The following is an 18,425-nucleotide window of genomic DNA, read 5'->3' as shown; positions in this document are numbered from 1 at the left end:
GGCATCGTGATGTTTAGGGCAAATTTGGTATCTTTAACTCTGAGAAAAGCTTTAGCACAGCTACTCAGCATCTACCAAGCTCAGACACGTTGCACTTATCTAATTCAGGCTTCCACTGGTGGACCAAAATGTTTCACCAAAGTGTCGCTGCAGAACTGCGAGCTGACTTCTTTGTCTAATCAGTATTTGGCAAACTTAAACTACTGGCAGTGTGGTTGGGATCAGCTCCCTCATGCAGCCCTTAAAAGGGGAGGAAAATGTGATGTGCTCTACGCAAGTGTGGTTTCTAGCTGAGGAGGATTTGAGGACAGCTGCCCCTGAGTGGGGAAGGCTCCCTTCCCTCCCTGCCCTTCTGGTAAATTGCTGCACACCAGCTAGTCTGTGCTGGGAAATAGAAGGTCTGCAAATCCAGAAAAAAAAAAAGAGAAGGGCTTTAGTAACAGATTATACCTACTTCATTGGCTTTGCTACCAGAATACAGATGCAGCATTATGGGCTGGATGTGAAAAAGTGATGCCCATGCATCAGACCAGGTACCTGCTCACCCTGCACCCTATTTTTCTGTTGTTTTCTTCTCATCGACTGCATATAACTCTATACTCTAAGACACCTAACAGTGTCCAGAGCACCACGTTAATGTTCCATAACATAAATCTGTTGATACAGTGGAGATAAATCATTTGGATGGGCTTGCACTTTATGGTGGCAAAGTGCAGTTTCAGCAGCTAAAGGGAGAATTGTACCTGTCACTGTGTAACTACCTTTGCGATTTCTCAAATTACTGGTCATAGCCACAGGTCTTGGGAGCAAGCCCAAGCAGTGTAAGTAATATATAACAACATTCCAGCTACAACCCCTTTCCCCTCATACCTGCAAGCAACATAGGGAGCAACATACAAACTGGTTCTACTGACAGTTCATGCACATGAAAATTAAAAATAAAAATCAAGACACTCAGGCCAGCTTTTACTCTGTCTTATGTCACTTGGCTTGCCAACATCTCTGCCTGCCTTTGAGTATGCCTGCAGAACTGAGGCTCCGTTTGGACATCAATGATTTCAAAATTCAGCCATGCTCAGGAAAGCACATGCTGTCCAAATTTTATAGTCATCTTTAATTTGAAAAATTTATCTTGATGCTTTGCAGGAAATCTTCTCATGTACAGATTCGCTTTACTAATTTACAATCAAAAAAATGCATAGAAAAGTCAGAAAAGGATATATCATTGAACAAGAATTATTGTTACTGTTTTTAATATTTTTAATATATTTTCTAATTCACTAAGGCATTCCTAAAGCTTTTTATTACATGACTGTGAACATCCTAGTGTTTCTAGTAGGCAGGTATAATAGCCAAGTACTGCAAAACACATGAATTTGGTTTACTAAGAAATGGTGACCAGATGGTGATAGTCAATAGCCTTGCAGACACGGTGATGAGATTTTAATTATGAAGTTAATGCACAAACTCCCTGTCTGCTTTTTGCTGCTTAGCCATAAGGACTACCAGTTGCTCATGTTACTGTGAACAATTTGACTACCTTATGTAAGTACCATATCCTATATAACAAGCTATTCATGTCTTTTTATCTTCATCATAGAACTTAAAGAGGATGAAGTGGAGCTATCTGATGATGGTAAGGAGTTCTTATTTTAATCAGGACAAATGTAAATCTGTGTTTTTCATTCATGTTTCATGGAGGTTTTACTCATGGTCCTTAATACTTATTTGTAGAAGGGAAAGAAACAGACGTCAACTATCGGACGGTTACTATCAACACTGAACAAAAAGTTTCAGATGTCTATAATATTGAAGAAAGACTGGGATCGTAAGTACTGTATCGTGCTTTTGAAGACACAGAGTTTTCAAGGCTACCAGTCAATTAGAAAGATCATGTGCATTCATTCTTTGATGGTGTCTTATACTTTCAACATTCCAGCTGGGCTCCTCTGTTGCAGTAAAAATACATTTAAACATGTGTTGGCCTCCTTTATTCCTATTAACTGATAATTTTAAATAGGCACTACATGCATTTCTGGCAAGGAAAATGGAGCCCACAAGTGAATACAGCTAGAGGATTTATTTGTTGTTCAGTGTTCTAAAAGCCAGCTGAAAAAAAGGTACACATTGTGTACTTGCACTTCCATTATATCCATTAGTGGTAAGAAGATTATCCTGCCCACGGGCTAGAATCTCTGTTGACAGCAGACATAATCCCAAGAACATTAGTGGTATTGCTCAGTGAAGGTCAGTGATTAGCCTGGCTGTGTTTTCCAGTGCTCAAACTCGTGGTTATATGAATTGCATGCCATGATAATCTTTCAGTGATTTGTGCTGCTGGTGGTGCTGAAGGCCAGGGGATCCTGTGTGCTGCCATTAACAAATCTTGAGAAGTGCATCACAGAGGAAGAACTGTACATATATACAGCAATGTGAAATAATAGTACTGAAGCTTCTAGCATTCAGATTCTGAATTCACCTATATCCTATGCTCTATACCTGAGATGTGTCCTTTCTGCGGCTCCTTCAGAGGTGCACAACCTATAGAAAATTCTGTGCAGAAAGACTTGAGTCACATGAATTAAAGCCTGGTAGGAATCAATTTTTTGAACCCTCTTATATAAAACTTGCTAATTGAAATAGTGGGGTATCTCTAAATGGGGTATTCGTTCAAAGGTTCTTGCAGATTACTCTGCACAAAAGCAGTACAGGACAGTACTTGATATGAGGAAATTCTTATTTCAGAATGGAGTGGTTGTGCTGGAATATTTAGTAAAATGTTGCTATTCATGGTGGCCCGTACATTGCAAAAATGTTTTATGAAAATAGTTATATATTTTCAGGGGGAAATTTGGACAAGTCTTCAGGCTTGTTGAAAAGAAGACTGGAAAGGTTTGGGCAGGAAAATTTTTCAAAGCATATTCTGCTAAGGAAAAAGAAAACATAAGGGATGAAATCAGCATCATGAACTGTCTACATCATCCAAAACTTGTCCAATGTGTAGATGCCTTTGAAGAAAAAGCCAACATCGTTATGGTCTTGGAAATGTGAGTATAAAGCAGGTCACACTAACAAAACCAATAATGTTGAAAATAGTTGTGCACACAAAAGTAGCAACTAACCCAGACATGGGACTGTCAAAAGCTTCAGGATTTGCAGGGCCTGGATTGTTTTCACATCTTGCATTTTTTTCCAGTTATTTATCCAACTTGTTTAAACGGTGTAAGTGAATCTGTATTGTATCTTGAAAATCAGTGAAGATATGTTACAGTCTTTATTGTCTGTTTTTTAATCAAGTACATGTGGTGTTTTTCTGCAGATCACTCTTATTGCCAGCTTGGAAGGGTAGAGTAAAAAAGTTAGCTGAATTTGGACTTGCATTTAGAACCAAAAACATGTTTAAGGAGGTAAAAAACCCAAACATTTTCTTTAGGCAATCCTAAACATGTATTTAAGAAGCTTGCATCAAATTTCACTTAAACACTGATCTTGCAGATAATTGAATGTTGGTGCACAACAGATAGCAGAAGAAAAAGACATGTTTGAGAATGCAAGCATCTATGCTCATTTTAACAAAATAGTTGAACTTCCATGAAAAATTAACCCAGGCAAATTTATAGTACCCAAGAGGTATTCAGTACCCTTTGCTTTTAATCAAGTGCTATATCCAGGTTTTATATTTTTAAGAGACTTTAAAGGATTAGTCTGGTGTGTTTTTCCTGCAAAAACATGAATACTCTGATTGCAAACATTTATTTATAATACAGGAGTGCTGTCTAAAAAATCTCCACAGGTGAACAGAGTGAATGTTTTAAATCTAGATCAGTAGATGCAGGAAGATTGGTAACACTGACTTTTTCCCCCAAAAAACCTAATTAAACATGAATTGATCTGCCCTAATGTCAATACACAGATTCTCCATGATGGTCCAGGTGTTGCAGTTGTGGAAGGGAATTTCTCATTTACTGTAAAGTCATTGCACTCTTCATCCAAAGCTATACAATTAAATAAAGCTGAATTTGAAGACAGCCTGTGTTGCTGTCTTGTTCTTGCTGAGTAAGGTGGCAACACTTATTTTTACCTGCCAGAAATTGTTTGCCTTGAGCTACTTATGCTACACCACTGTGGGGAGCAGCAGAAAAGCACCACAAAAGCTGTGCTGTGACTTGATTATCTTTGTATTTAAAGATAGTAGATATTTACTTCCAGAAAAAAAAAGAAGGTTCAGAACATGATCATGCACCAGAATTCATTATAAAAAAAGAATCTGCACAGTATGGGGTGGAAAATAAGGGTCAGACTTAAAAAACAATAATGCCCGACATGAGCAACGTTTACATCATCCATAGCACACCTGCTTAGTGTGAATCCCATGCTTGTGGTAGTAGCAGCTGGAAAGAAAATGAAATCCTGATCTGTGCTGGTGTTTTTCCCAAAAAGTTACATCAGTCACAGCTCTGCTGCCACATCTACTTCACGTGCTGTCTGCTGCAAGAAGGAGAAGCAGTTTTCTTGCTGGCTGGAAGTGCTGAATAAGATACAAATTGTTAGAAGCAAAAGAGACTATATGACTATTTTGCTTGCTCGGCGCTTGCCTGGATTATGTGCAAACTACTACTGCACTAGCAGATTTCAGAGACTGGATCTCCATTATACATCCTTGGAATTGTGTGCAAGAAGGTGTTTTTATTTTTAGATTCAGCAGCTGAGCAAGCTGATGATGGTAAGGGAAAGGAGCCCTGCTCAGCTTGGAATTGGGAGCTGGCAGACCTAATGGAAAATAAGGAAATCTATGAAGAGTTTTAAATAGCATATGGCTTTACACTCCATTAGTTCCCCCCTGCCAACAAAGGGGGTTTACTTTTCAAAAATATAGACAAGTGCAATCAAATTTAAAGCTGTTTTGTGACTAGTCTAAATAGGATGTGATTTTAGTTTGGGGTGACCACCTTTTCTGGCTTTTGAACCCCCATCCACTGAAAATTCCACAGTGTCCAGAGCCATGGGCGGGCAGGTTCTTAAAGCAGTATGCAGGCAGTAGCAGTAGCAGTCTGTCCCTGGTCTGGAGCAGGCCTGGGTAGTGAGATGCTTGTGTGACACCTTCGCATCAGATGACTTGGTAGCCTCTGTACTGTCATGTGTTACCCAGCTGACAAAGTCCCAGCATGGCCAATGCACCTGTATTGTAAGAAAGCCACTGATGGATCATTTCTATTTATGTTTAGCTATTAAGCTAATATTTCTTTGCATATCAAAGAAGTTGTGGGAAATACCTTCGAAAATTCTTAGTATCCAAGCTGTTCTCTTAATTCTCATCAGACTCTAAATGCATGAATTTCAAATAAATCAAGCTCACTTGCCACCAGTCTCCTTTTAAGCCAGATTTCAGCAGTGACTGGAATTGAGAAACTCCCCCTCCACTCAAACTGGAGCTATGTCTTCCTGATACCCATTCTAATTCTTTCATTTTAATTGTATTCCCTTATCTTTCTTAAAACTTTTTGAACTTCACCCTCTCTCTTTACAATATTTGCCATGCCACGAGTTTATATGGTTTAATTTCATACTTATAATACATACAGAATTTTGTATCATTCAATTAAAATCAAATATTATAATGATTCAACTTGCTTGACGTGCTCTTCCCTGGAAACCCTCCCCTTTAGCATTTGCTGAAAGTCTGGGGCAAATCTCAGGCATTTCCTTTTCAAATATAGTGATGTACTGGTTCCACAAGCGTCTCAGCAGAAAAAGAGTATCTGAGGAATAGTAGCATGCTGTGAATGGCATTCCGGCGGGGAGCTAAGTGCCTTGAAGTTTTTACATACTTCAGATAGTCAGCTTATTTGGACATAGATTAGAAGAAAATTATTATATTGCAAATAAGATTATTAAAGTACAATTTCAACAGTAAATTCCATTCATTTGGTGTGATTTAGGTTGGCACAAAGTTCTTCTTTTTTTCGAAGGCAGGTTTATGAAAATGCAGTTGAGTATTTGCCTGGGCAACTCCAAGGCAGATTCTTATCTCTGTTCCTTCATGACCAAAACCTTATAATAAAATATTTTTTAAATGTGTATTCTGTGACTCTGTAGACAGGAATATTGTTCTCTGTGACCTCATCTACAGAAGACTGAAAAGAGGAGAATCCAGAAAAGATTATGACATTTAGATTCTGAACTAGTGAATGCAGAAAACCAACTTCTGTGTATATGTAAAACCTAATCTGCATTGGTTCAATTCAGCTTCCTAACCTGGCAAAAATTAAACTAGATTTGGCTCAGGAGATAAATGCTAAAATATGCATTCTATAAATGCAATTGCAGTTTAATCTAATGATGTTACCAGAGTGTCTAGATGTCCCAGGGGAAAAACATCATTGATTTCCAAATAATATGTGAAAAAGTTGTGCTTGAGATAATAGTATGGTTTCTGAAAATTTTTCACTTTAGGGATCTGAAAAGTACAGCACTTTTATAGTAAGAATAAATTATCATTATCTGTGTTAAGTAGTCAAGAAAAATCTGGTGCTTTTTAGTATTAGGATGGTTACAATTTGGAATTGCAGAATGCTCCAGGTAAACAATAAACACCCCCAGACTGGTTAATGTTTTACTGAAGTAAGAAAATACTAGATCTCTGATTTACAGCCATTTTTTCAACAGCTATAGCCATATTATTTGCTTTATCTTACAAATGTGCTATTACCCAACGTAACTTCTCAGTTTGTCAAGCATATGCTATTCTTATAATCTTCATGTCAATAGCAAACTGCAGTAGTGCTTCTAATTATATATTTTCTGAAATCTTACAGCCAAAGCAACAAACATGTCCATAACTCCAGATGTTTCAATTTTGGTTTGGTACGTGAGGGATATAATCATGTATCTGACAACCTGCAAAACCCGCAAGGCCAGGTTTCAGTTGTGTGTTTTCTTTCTGTATCTGAAATGTGCAATTACATTTGGCAATAAGCATGAATGCTGCAAAATATTAAGCCATATAAAGACCATGGAGCATTTAATTTAGAATAGATTTCTAAAAGCAAAGCTGTTCTTCACCATTGGCTCCTTTCCGTATGGATCATTTACCCACCACATACCAAAAAAAAGTATTTCCCATCTTTGGATGTAAGCAGATAAACCAATTGAGTGATTACTCAGAATTTAAAACAAAACAAACAAACCACAACTTAAGCTTTGCTTTATTAAGTTTAGGTTAAAAATGTCCCATTTTAGTTCCACAAACAGTTCACTCCAGGAGATTCTACCCTAGAAAGAGCAGCTATTTCACATCTTAAATAAGCACAAAAATGGAATTGACCTACTAGGAGCATGATGGTGATCAGCTAAAAATACCAGCACTGAAGGAGTTGTGGGTTATATCCTTGTCCTGTCATAGCTAGGGAGGAAATTCCCTCTGAGCTCACTTGGGTCAGTAATTTACCTTTTGAGCTTTGCATTCCACTTAACCATACCATTTGAATCCTTCCTTTTCAGCCTTTGTCACTCTCAGTCAGTCTCTCTTCTTCCCAATTTTTTTCTCACCTACTAGAAGTTTTGTCCTTTTTTCCTGGGACCCATCCCCTGTGATTTAGTTTTCTTTATTTCTAAATTACGTTGCCTGCACTTGTGTCGTGATGGACCATAGGAGGGAAGGAAGCAGTGATAAACATGAGCTCAGAGTCTGGAGCAGTGTTATAAACATGTCAGCAGGGTGACAATCACATGGCACACACTTCACTGCCAGCTGCAGGTGATGGAATCCTAAAGGCAGGATGTAAATCCAGCTACATCCCTACTGCCTGGGCTAACAGTATGTGTTTCACAGTCCTAACCTGGAAAAGAGATTCAGAATGGAAAAAATCTATTGATTTATACCACACACAAGAGGTGATTCCTCCTATGTGATCCTTGGGTCTACAGAAAGTGCCTTGACAAAACCTAGACTGTGCCTTGAAGTGACTATTGCAAGCTTGAACTATGTGTATTCCTGTAAAGGAAATGGTTTGATTACTCCCAAAATGAAAATGCTACAGAAGTTCTCTTTTTATTCTGTCTTTCTTAGGGTTTCTGGAGGAGAACTCTTTGAACGAATTATTGATGAAGACTTTGAACTGACAGAGAGAGAGTGCATTAAATACATGAAGCAGATTTCAGAAGGAGTTCAGTACATCCATAAGCAGGGTATTGTCCACTTGGATTTGAAGCCAGAAAATATTATGTGTGTCAACAAGACCGGTACAAGTATCAAACTCATTGACTTTGGACTTGCAAGAAGATTAGGTAATGACTTTTCTGCCTATGTCTGTTTCAGTGACATGAGGGAAAGGGCAGGGCAAGCAGTAATTCATACTTACTATTATATTCTTTCATGTATAAAGAGTAAATAGACAAGTTTCCTATACATAGTTAGGAAAAAATAGAAAAGGGACAAAGATGACATTCAAAAGCAAGAGTTGGTACCTCATCTTCAAGAGGAGTTTGCAGTGAAGTGTATACAGTCTACCTGTTTCTACGGCTAGGGTATCCCCGTAGATTACAAGATAAAATACACAGTAGTAGTAATGTTAACAAATATTAACATTTGCTACAGAAATGTAAACTAACTCTCTAACTGTAAAAATTAGACCAAAACTTTGATCTTCATGAATGCTACAAATCCTCAAAACTTTTGTTAAACAGCAAGCATTAAGGTGGTGTGCTAGAAACCTTTCAGATATGGATAATTACATGCAATTTACATACCCGCATTAATTTTAGCATTTCTTATCCTAAACAGCAGCATATTGTCATACGTGTTAAACATGCTTTGGTCATTCTCAAAATGATTAATAAAATAGTATTACCTCACAATAATGCAAGGGTAATGGGGCGGGGTGACAATTTGACAAGCTCCTCCTCTTCCTGAGCAGTTTTTAGCTGCTCCCTATCATTCATTTTGGTCTAAGCTTTCCAACATGCAATTTGAAAGCCAAAGACCTTGGGGGCTTCTTGTCTTCATATTGCTCAGCACTGATTCAGCTCAAAAGCAACCCTCCAGTTGTGTTTGCTACTGTTGAAACAATACCAACGTCACACACTGATTTTTTTTTAATCTTGTATTTCCACAAGAAAAAAAAAAAAATTCCAGGAATTGGAAGGAGCTAAAATACTTTATGAACCTGTTACACAGGGAGCGCTGAGATTTGTGGCTCTTCTGTCATTAAATTGATTGGGACAACTCATATGAATTGCTACTTTCTATAGAAAGAGACCCACAGCTAGATTCTTAGTTGTAATCTTTTGCCTTCCCTTTTAAAACAAAATTATATTTAATACTTATTAAAAAGTAGAACAATTATTTTGTAAGAGTACGGTTTGGAACCATACCTTCTGGTTTTTGTAATCTGCATACATGTTGCTCATTTGACTTCTTTTGACACTTAAGAAACAGATTACTGCATACCCAAGAACATAATTTCACTAAAACAAATAAAAAATGATATTTTGAATGAGCAGGGGAAAAGAAATCTGCTTTTCAGATTCATCGATGACATTCAACTCCAGTAGGGTATTGCATGAATCTTGGTCACATGGACACTGTGAACTCAGAGATAAGGTGTTTATTTCATTCATTAAAAAAAGAGATTGCTGCCATTTATGTTCCTTCATCAGTATGGAGCCAATAGATTTCTGGGAGCATGAACTGGATGTGGTTGTTGTTGAGGAAACAGATGAACTGTTCTGCAAGTTCCACTGCTGAATTTTTTGTTATCAGAGGCATGTGAAAGACTTCATCCCATGACGTTCCAGCTGTCAGCCTGAAAACTATACATTAACTGCTGAATTGAGTGGATTTCATCGAGGGAGAAAATGTAACCACAGAATGGCCTCTTTATAGATATTTCTTCGACTACATTTTTAACTTCAAACCACAGTTGAACCCAAATTTAGCAAAAGGAAGATCCTGTTTTCAGTAGGCTGCTCATAGCCATCAGCTTTTGCATTTTTCTTTTAATCTCGTGGCATGTCTGTATGTTGGATGGCTCACACTAGCTTGTGAGCTGCTACAGTCATGCCATATGTAGTAAATCTCTAACCTATATATAACTTTTTCTGATGTAGAAGGATGAGAGCTATGGGCACTGACACCGATTTTGATTTTACAATACTGTGCATTCATTTGGCTTAATGTTGCTATTTCTTGCAAAGTTACACTATAGGTATTTGCTGTTTCTTTCATCAGCTTGCCGTTCTGCGTAACTCTGTGGCATTGTATGTGGCATTGCCCTAGGAAGAGAAAGTGCAGTCCTGTTGCACACCCATAAAGCAAAAGCACTGTGTTGATCATGAAGACGTTCACATTTTGGTTGAGATGTTTTCCAAAACCAATTTTCACTATTTAATTTACTTACAAAAATTGCTATAAACACTAAGTGCCCTTTTCTTGCCAGTTGACTTACATGGTGCACTGAGGTCACATTCTTCCATTTCTTGTGTTCCTTCAAGCCTTGTGATTTTCAAATTGGCTGTCAAATTCACTTTGGCTTTGAAATATGTGGGACTGGAGCCCTTGCGCTATGGACCTGACCCTGACTGAGCAGAAACATCTCAACCAAGGGACTGCTGAGGGGAACGATGGCTGATTTTGCACTTCAACTTCTGAGATGTACTTTTTAACTTTTTGTAACTAGTGCAAACTAATGCCACTATTCGGTATTTTGATCAGTTTTAAAGAAATTAGGATCAGCTCCTTCTGCAGTCATCTTCTGCAGCTAATTAGTTCTCTTACACTGTCAGGAAATACCAAAGCTGCAGTGGGATATTTTCCTGACCTTTTTTGGTGTGCTGAGGAACACATGTAGCAAATTGTTTAAGATAAACTTCTTGAGAAGAAAACAGAATGGTTTTTGAGTACTGTAAAGATATATCTTTTTAATCAGTTGATTATACACAGTGTCGGCAACAGTTTCCAGCTAGCTTGTCAGCTTTCTATCTGAACTAAGGGATATCCAAACACAGATCCTACTTGTGTACTAAGCTTGTAAACATCTGGGTAAAGATTTGACATATTAATGCAGAGAAAATGGCTTATTCTTTTCTCTTTTCTTTTATACACAGAAAACGCTGTATCAGTTGTTTCCCACTGTATGCTTGCACTCAAATGCCATGTTTTCAGAAAAGCATTTCTCTGACCTATGGGCAGCACATTTCATAGACCAGCCTTTTGCATACACAGCGGCTCATGATAGTTCACACAGTGCACTGAAAAGCCTCCAGTCTTGGATGTGAACATCTGAGCCCGAGATTTAGACAGTCATGATGAAGCTTTTAGAAAACAGGTTCTTTGTGACAAATTTCAGTAATTTTTTGTAAGGACAGCCGGAAAAAGATGTAGGTGTTGACCTTAAAAAGAAGGCAAATGGGAAGACGACAGGATCTCAGGCTCTCCATTTGTGCTTGGAAAAGGAGAGGTGATCCCTCACATGGTCACTGTGGAGAAGACACTGCCCTTGTTTTAGGCTAAGTCAGTTTAGATTGGATGTTAGGAAAAGAATCCTGTTGTTTGGGGTAAGAAAACTCTGGTTATGTGCGTGTAGGGATGTTGTGGAATAGCTTTTGATTGTGCTTTTTGAAGGCTAGTCAGACATCTGGCAGGAAGGCCTTGATGCTGGTGAGCTTTCATGGGAGGATCTAGGTGAACGCCTGGGGCTGCTCCCAGGTGTTCTTCTGTCTGGTTCTGTCTCTGGAAATGGGTACCCTCTGCACAGAATGGTCTCTGAAAGCAGGGATAACATGAAAATGAGGTTTCTGCAATTAATTTGCCATCATTGTACCTGAGGAGAGTAAAAAAAGTTTCACAGCATTTAAAATGGGAAACAGGCATGACTGTGAGTGAATTACTGTGGTACTGCTTAAAAGTTGCCTCAAGCACGCTGTTCAATCACTAAGGCAATTTATTAACCTGATATATCCTTCCATTTTCACTTGTTAAGCTGGGGGTTTCCCTACCTCAGAAAAGTACTAGCTTAGGTATATGATTTTATTTTATGAAATGGCTTAAACAGCTTTTGATGGCAGTAACTGTAGGTGTGGATTCAGCATTGGGATCAGCATTTATGTTGCAAAACTTGGTAGAAGAAATTCTGGTAAATAAAAATACTCTGTGAAGATTCAGTGTTGTGGACAAGTAGATTCTATTGTAGTCTTCTTAAAACTTTGATCTGCCATGGTTTGAGGGTTTTTAAGCTTCTCTTGATTATAGAGCTGCATTATCTCTGTAACCTTCACAGGAGCAGGATTAGAATCTGTTACATCTGTTTTTCTTCCCATTCACATTTCTTTTGTTTAGATGGTAATCGCTTTGGAGAGGAATGGTTCCTCACTATGTCATTCTGCTGTGCCTAATCTGGAGACTACTCTTGCACAAGAGATAAATGTAATGCAATGAATATCACTTAAGGCAAATACTGATTGCTCAGGCATATGTGCAGACTGGACAAGAGTTTTTCAACCTAATTCCAAACCTGTTTCAAGTCAGAAACAATTTATTTCCTGACTCTTTTTTATATTCCTATAACATAAATTTTTTATTGAGGTTGGCATTTTTTCCCCAGTCCCTAATCCATTCCTTAGCTTCCTTCATGACCCTGTTTATTCTTTTCTTCTTCCCATCCTATTTGCAACAATCATTGATGAAAATGAGCCCACTGAGATCTGTCAAATCATTTCTACGTAAATGACTTTTGTTGTCTTTCACATACGACTAGAAGTTAGACATATCACTGATAGTTACACACTGGCAGCATAGACCGGAATACTAGGTTCGGGACAGATTGTTATTCTACCTTCACCACCTTATTTTCCAGTAGAGCAACACTGGTAGGCCAACACAAGAAAGGTGAAGAGAGAGCTCGTGTGTCCCACGACCTTACTCTTTCATCTTACATTGCTAGCAGTAGCTTTGTTGTAGATCACTTTAAAATCACCCACACAGAGTCTCAGCAGGGCCAGATGTAGGACACCTGTGTGATAGGCCAGCTGAGTAAAAGTTTGGGGTGACAGCTGATGACTAAGCATTTGTGGTTCCCCTTCACCACTTTGGAGCACCACAGGTATGCTTGTAGGCAAGCCCCGTTTTGAGAGCAGGCTAAAGCCCAGTTTTACTGACAAGGTAGTGATCTGACAGATACACATCATCTGCTTCTTTTCTTGTTTCACCACTGACCTGTGCCACTTCAAATTTCAGAGATAGGCAACCCAGTATTGATTTTCTTTCCTGTTTAAGCTGTGATAAATGTGTTGGATTAAAATAGATTTCTTACAGTTTTATCACTACTGTTTCTCTTTAGCATAAAACGCTAAATCTCTGAGCTTTGATAAACCTTTCACGATTATTTGTGAAAACTTCAACTTCTTTCTAACACTGGAATCCTGAAGTCCTCTTGTGCAACTGCTAAAGTGATGGAGGCTCAAACACTTCTGTACTTCAGTAATCCAAATGTGAATTAGAAGTTATCCTCTTTCTTAGACTTTGTCTTATGGAAATTTCTTGCAATAGGAACCTTTTTATTATGTGCCTTGTACAGTGCTGTGTATTTAAGGATGTTTAATATGTAATTTTTTATTGCTATGCATGTATCAGCTAAGAAAATAGTGGTTTTCCTGTTACTGGGGAATAATTGTTTTTTAAAATCTGCATGCAGAAGTTAATGATGTTCTCTTCCACTTTTCACAGAAAATGCAGGTTCTCTGAAAGTTCTCTTTGGGACACCTGAGTTTGTGGCTCCAGAAGTTATAAACTATGAACCTATTGGATATGAAACAGATATGTGGAGTATAGGAGTTATCTGCTACATTTTGTGAGTACCTTTGTTATTTTTAACACAAATCCTGACAGTTGCTGAACATACAACATTCCCATCAATTTCTGAATTCTTCTCCAATTTCCAGGTCTTTTGTAGTCTAATTAGCAGCTCCAGCATGTTTAATAAAAATTCTCTGTTCTCTAAAGGGTGCAACTGGTAAATTGCAGAACCAGCAGCTCTGGAAATTCAGCCCTTCAGTGTTGTACATCTTACATCATAAATCAGCAACACTTCATCTCATTTAAAAAGACAATGTGACAGGATTTTATTATTAATTTTAAACTATTTTTCCTTCCTAGATGTTAAAGACGAATGTTTGGGAATGCACTAGTAGCTGATAACTTCCATTCCCTTATTCCCAAGGGAGAAATTTTTTGTGAAATTCTGGAGTTGTCTTACTCAGATTGTATCCCTCATGGGACAGACTAAAGTATCCCAGCATTACCCTATCTGTTCACAGTGCATTTTAATTTATTAATAAGCACAAACCACTGGATAAATATGTTTTATAAGCAGCATGGATCAAGTTCATGGAAATATTTTAGAGGACGGTTAGCTCCAGCTCATCTTTATGTGATTTGATAACATTTGACTATGAACTTCAGTGGGTCTAGAGAAATGTATATGGAAATAGGATCTCCATTCCTAGAACAGCAAGCAATCTTCTTCCAGCTGTGACTTTACACATTTGATGCCATATAAACAAATGGAAAGAGAGAGCTCCGTTTGGAGCGTTGTTCTTTCTCCCTTGCTCCAGTTGCAATAGTAAGTGGCAGACCTGTTTTGAACTCATTCTTTTAAAAGGCTTCTCTCATAACTTTTTTTTTTAAAAGTCACCTCTGCCCTGGCTACCCTCTCCTTGACACATGGCAATGCACAGTTGTTTGCCGCACCTTTACTCAGTCTTTCTGCGATTCTGTTTGCCTTGTCAGCCTATACTTGTTCTCATACACTTCTCATTTCCAAACTAAGCAACATAATGGACTTTCTTGTCCTGTGCAAAAGCTACTACATCACCTCTCTTACTCCCAGCAAAGACTCCGAATATTTCTGCTATCTTCTGTTTCTTACGCTAAGCATGCCACACTCTTCAAGGTCACTTTGTTCTGGCAGTTTATTTCCAGGACCTTTATTTTCCATTCACTTCCAGCATTTCTTTCTAGATCTTGAAAGCTCGTTTGGATCAGGCTGTAGTTCATATAACGCAGACCACACACGCAGTACTCGGATGACAAATTCACGTATTTCTCTAGCTGCTGAGGCCTCCCGAGCTGCAGCGCGCTGGGTGCGCGGCGCAGGGCGGTGGGCAGCCGCGGTTCCACCGGTGCTGCATTGCCCTCTAGAGGCCTCTCACACCTCAAGGAGCAAACATCAACCGCGGCGTTACACGCACGTTTGGGGAGTTGAACGTCCCGTCATTTGTTGTCCTAGTCTATGATGAGTTTTCATGTGTCTATAGTAGAAGCAGTGACATGTCAGCCAACCGAGGCAAAAATCGGTGACAGCAGTTGCGTGTGCTTCTGAAGGCGTGCAACCGGGGCTGCCGCTCCAGTACGGTACGTGCTGGAGAACACTGTCGTCGTCTGAGTAGACAAGGCAAAGGGAGCAGGTGAAACAGATGGAGAAAAGGTGAAATGTCTTAGCAAAGACCAGTCTGCTGGAAGTGGCAGAACTGCTTCTGCCCAGTTTCTCTGTGCCACCTGAAGCAAGATACTTGGATGCTGTAATGTTCAGCTGATGGGACTGGGGTGGTGTTACACTTGAGTTAGATGACCCAATATGCCTTGTGAAATATATTATGAAATTACTTGTTTGCTAAGGTGTCTTTAAGCTCATTTAACTCCTCGTGAGGGAAAAACTACATTACCCAAACACAGATCTTTGTGATGCATAGCTATTGCCACAACAATGATTAACTGTAATAATCGGCTTTTGTCTTTCTGCCCATAAGAATAAAGTAATAGAAATGAGGGAAGAGCTCTGAGTCATCGCTTGGACTTTCCCTCTCCACCCCAAAGTGACAGGCTCCCAATCTGTCTTCACTTCCTTAAAGCCCGGCTATTTTTGCAGACTCACAACTATGAGCCATTATCCAAAATGGACCATCACATCACCATTACAGAATGCAAATAAAAGTCATTGAGAACTACAACCTCTCTTCAGTTGTAGCTCTGCTTTCCTATTTTCATTATAAGCTCAGAACTGCCAAATCTCATACACCAAGTGTAAGACTCACTCATTTGGCGTGTGTCATGTACCATCACCATGTTTGTAACTGACCATTTGCATCCCCTCTCCCCCTGCCACGGTGAGGGGGGCCATGAAGGCAGAGGCAAGCACAGCAGCAGCACTGGTCTTAAGGGCAGGTCTGCTGCAGGTGGCTGATGGCCCAAAGCTGCTGTATCCATCATCTGTCCCAAGTGAAGCAGCAGGGAGCATGCTATTGCATGACTTGACATAGCACTTCTTTTAACGTAGGATTCTAGAGTGCTGAGAGACTGTAACGTGCCTAGACAGAGACTCCTTTATGTCCTGTACAGCAATGAGGTATAGCAAAGAGCTGCTAAAGAGATCTCTGTGGGTGATGGGTCTTCCCTGCAGAATAGTACATGGGTGAGATGTAATCTTAGTAGGGAACAGGGTGACGGTGCTCCTCCAAAACCCCACAGCAAAACCTCTCCCCGAGCCTTCTGCTATGCAGGCATAAGTACAGATAGCACACTCTCTGTACAGATAGCACACTCTCTGTTGGAGTGCTGCGTTTGTCTTCCTTCTGGCATGACTGACTTAATTCCAGCCTACAGCTCGTGGGTTCTCTTTCCACATTTTTAAGCTACACATTAAATCTTTATAATCTTTCTGGATAACTTGTTCAGTCCTGTCTCTTCATCAGTCTTTGTTCTTCCTTAAAATTTCCCTGTTTGTGTTCTCCACCTCAGTTTTTTATCTTCCACTTTTATCTTGTTCTCTGTCCTGTTCTGCATCACAGTACTGTCCCACATACTTAAGCTGAACTATTGCCTTCGAAATAACAGGCCACAAATATTATATAGCTTGTGTATATAATTTCCATTTATGTCTATTTCAGTGTTTCTTTTTGCATTTACGCTAATTTTATCTAAATGAAGGTTAAACCCTCCTGAATTCTTTCCAGCTCCTTCTGCCCCATTTATTCTTCTGGGCATTGCTGAATTTGTTGATTTTTCTATTTCTAGTTATTTTCTAATGATCCATGTGGATAGTCAGTGTTTTCACTATTTATTAATCTGAAACAATTTCTAAATTCTGATTTTAATTCACACCAAATTTTGGTCTAAGATATCAGTGCAGCGCGTAAGTACATTGAAAGTGGATAGCCCTTTTCCTTCTGTCACCACAGAATCTGACTACCTTCAGTGAGGAACTGGCTGTGGCTGATGCAAACCTCTACTTGCCTTCCATCAGTCCTTCTTGCTTTGGCGGTGCCAGGCAGTCTATATCTCGTCAGAGTAGTTGGTCTCTGTCAATAGCATATTAAAATATGCTATATTTTAGGCTGGTTTTTAATATCACATTTGATCTTGCTGTATACTCTTTTCCTTCAGCGCCTTCCTAATAACATGCACCCTGATTCTTCAAACATTGCCTTTCCTTTTTATCTATTATGTTATTCATTCCTGCTGTTATTCCTCCCTTGCGTGGCAGTTTGGATTGGTTGAAAGGCCTTTCAGCATTGTTCATCTTTTGGATGTGCTGACTTGGGACTTTGATAAGGCAAGATACTCAGGCTGCTGGCTTACACTTGGCTCTGTGTCGTATTAAAAATGTAAGCCTTGTTAATATGAAGATGAGCAGGCACTCCTTGTTCTTTCAATAAAGCAAGTTAGGAGGGCTCTAATGTCATGACTGTACTGCTCAAAAGAAAATCAATTATTTGTTCAGCAGCACTGGCAAATTGTGATTACTCATTAATCTACTTGGCACATAAAATAAGGATGAGAACAGAATAACACCCTTGCTTCAGCAATGAGCTGTCGTCCTTCACATGCGTTCAGTGGTCTGTTTCTTCCTTGAGACAACCAGTGTGGGAGTCGGTCGGCCCTCAGCTAAGGAAAGGGTGGTTTTGTTCAGTGGACGCATGTCCCCCACAAAGTAGCCTGAGACCATTTGATATCACTTGTAAAAGAATTACCTTATTACATGACCTCCACATTTGACATGACCTGCACAGGTTTATCAGAAGCAGATAGTTCTCTTCATAGCAAGATCTGTTACTTTTTTTCACTGCTAATACAATGGAAACACTGTAAGGAGGAGCTCAGTGCCATCAGCCCAGACCAGTTGCTGCTGCAAGCACTGCTTGCAGAGGAATGCTCAAAGTTGGATTTTTTGAGACGTGCAGCAAACTCATCTTTCCTGGATTAGTGGCAGTCTTAATGCAAAGATTTTCAAGTGAAATGCTATGGTGTTTGTTACATAGGCAGGAAGACCAGTGACCACCTTGGACCCTTTTGATCTTAAAATTTCTAAATCTGTACTCGGAGCTTTGTTAGAACAGCCCAATAAATGTTAAGGTACTTCTAGAGGATAAAATAT

The 18,425-nt window shown here is 39.2% G+C and overlaps 1 protein-coding gene across 2 annotated transcripts in view; it reads left to right on the top strand.

Annotated features, from left to right (window-relative positions):
* MYLK (myosin light chain kinase) overlaps nucleotides 1–18,425 on the top strand; it is a 216,812-nt gene that overhangs the window by 187,555 nt on the left and 10,832 nt on the right. For both annotated transcript variants that reach the window (XM_080399726.1, XM_080399727.1), the window contains 5 exons: nucleotides 1,601–1,636; nucleotides 1,735–1,828; nucleotides 2,844–3,047; nucleotides 8,069–8,286; nucleotides 13,721–13,844. In XM_080399726.1, coding sequence (XP_080255852.1) covers nucleotides 1,601–1,636; nucleotides 1,735–1,828; nucleotides 2,844–3,047; nucleotides 8,069–8,286; nucleotides 13,721–13,844 — 676 coding nt within the window. The remainder of the gene's footprint in view (nucleotides 1–1,600; nucleotides 1,637–1,734; nucleotides 1,829–2,843; nucleotides 3,048–8,068; nucleotides 8,287–13,720; nucleotides 13,845–18,425) is intronic.

This window comes from Falco punctatus, assembly GCF_963210335.1.
Source record: "Falco punctatus genome assembly, chromosome: 8".
NCBI classification, from domain to species: Eukaryota; Metazoa; Chordata; class Aves; order Falconiformes; family Falconidae; genus Falco; species Falco punctatus.
Note: the sequence above shows the minus strand (reverse complement) of the source record. Positions and strands in the feature narration are given on the sequence as shown.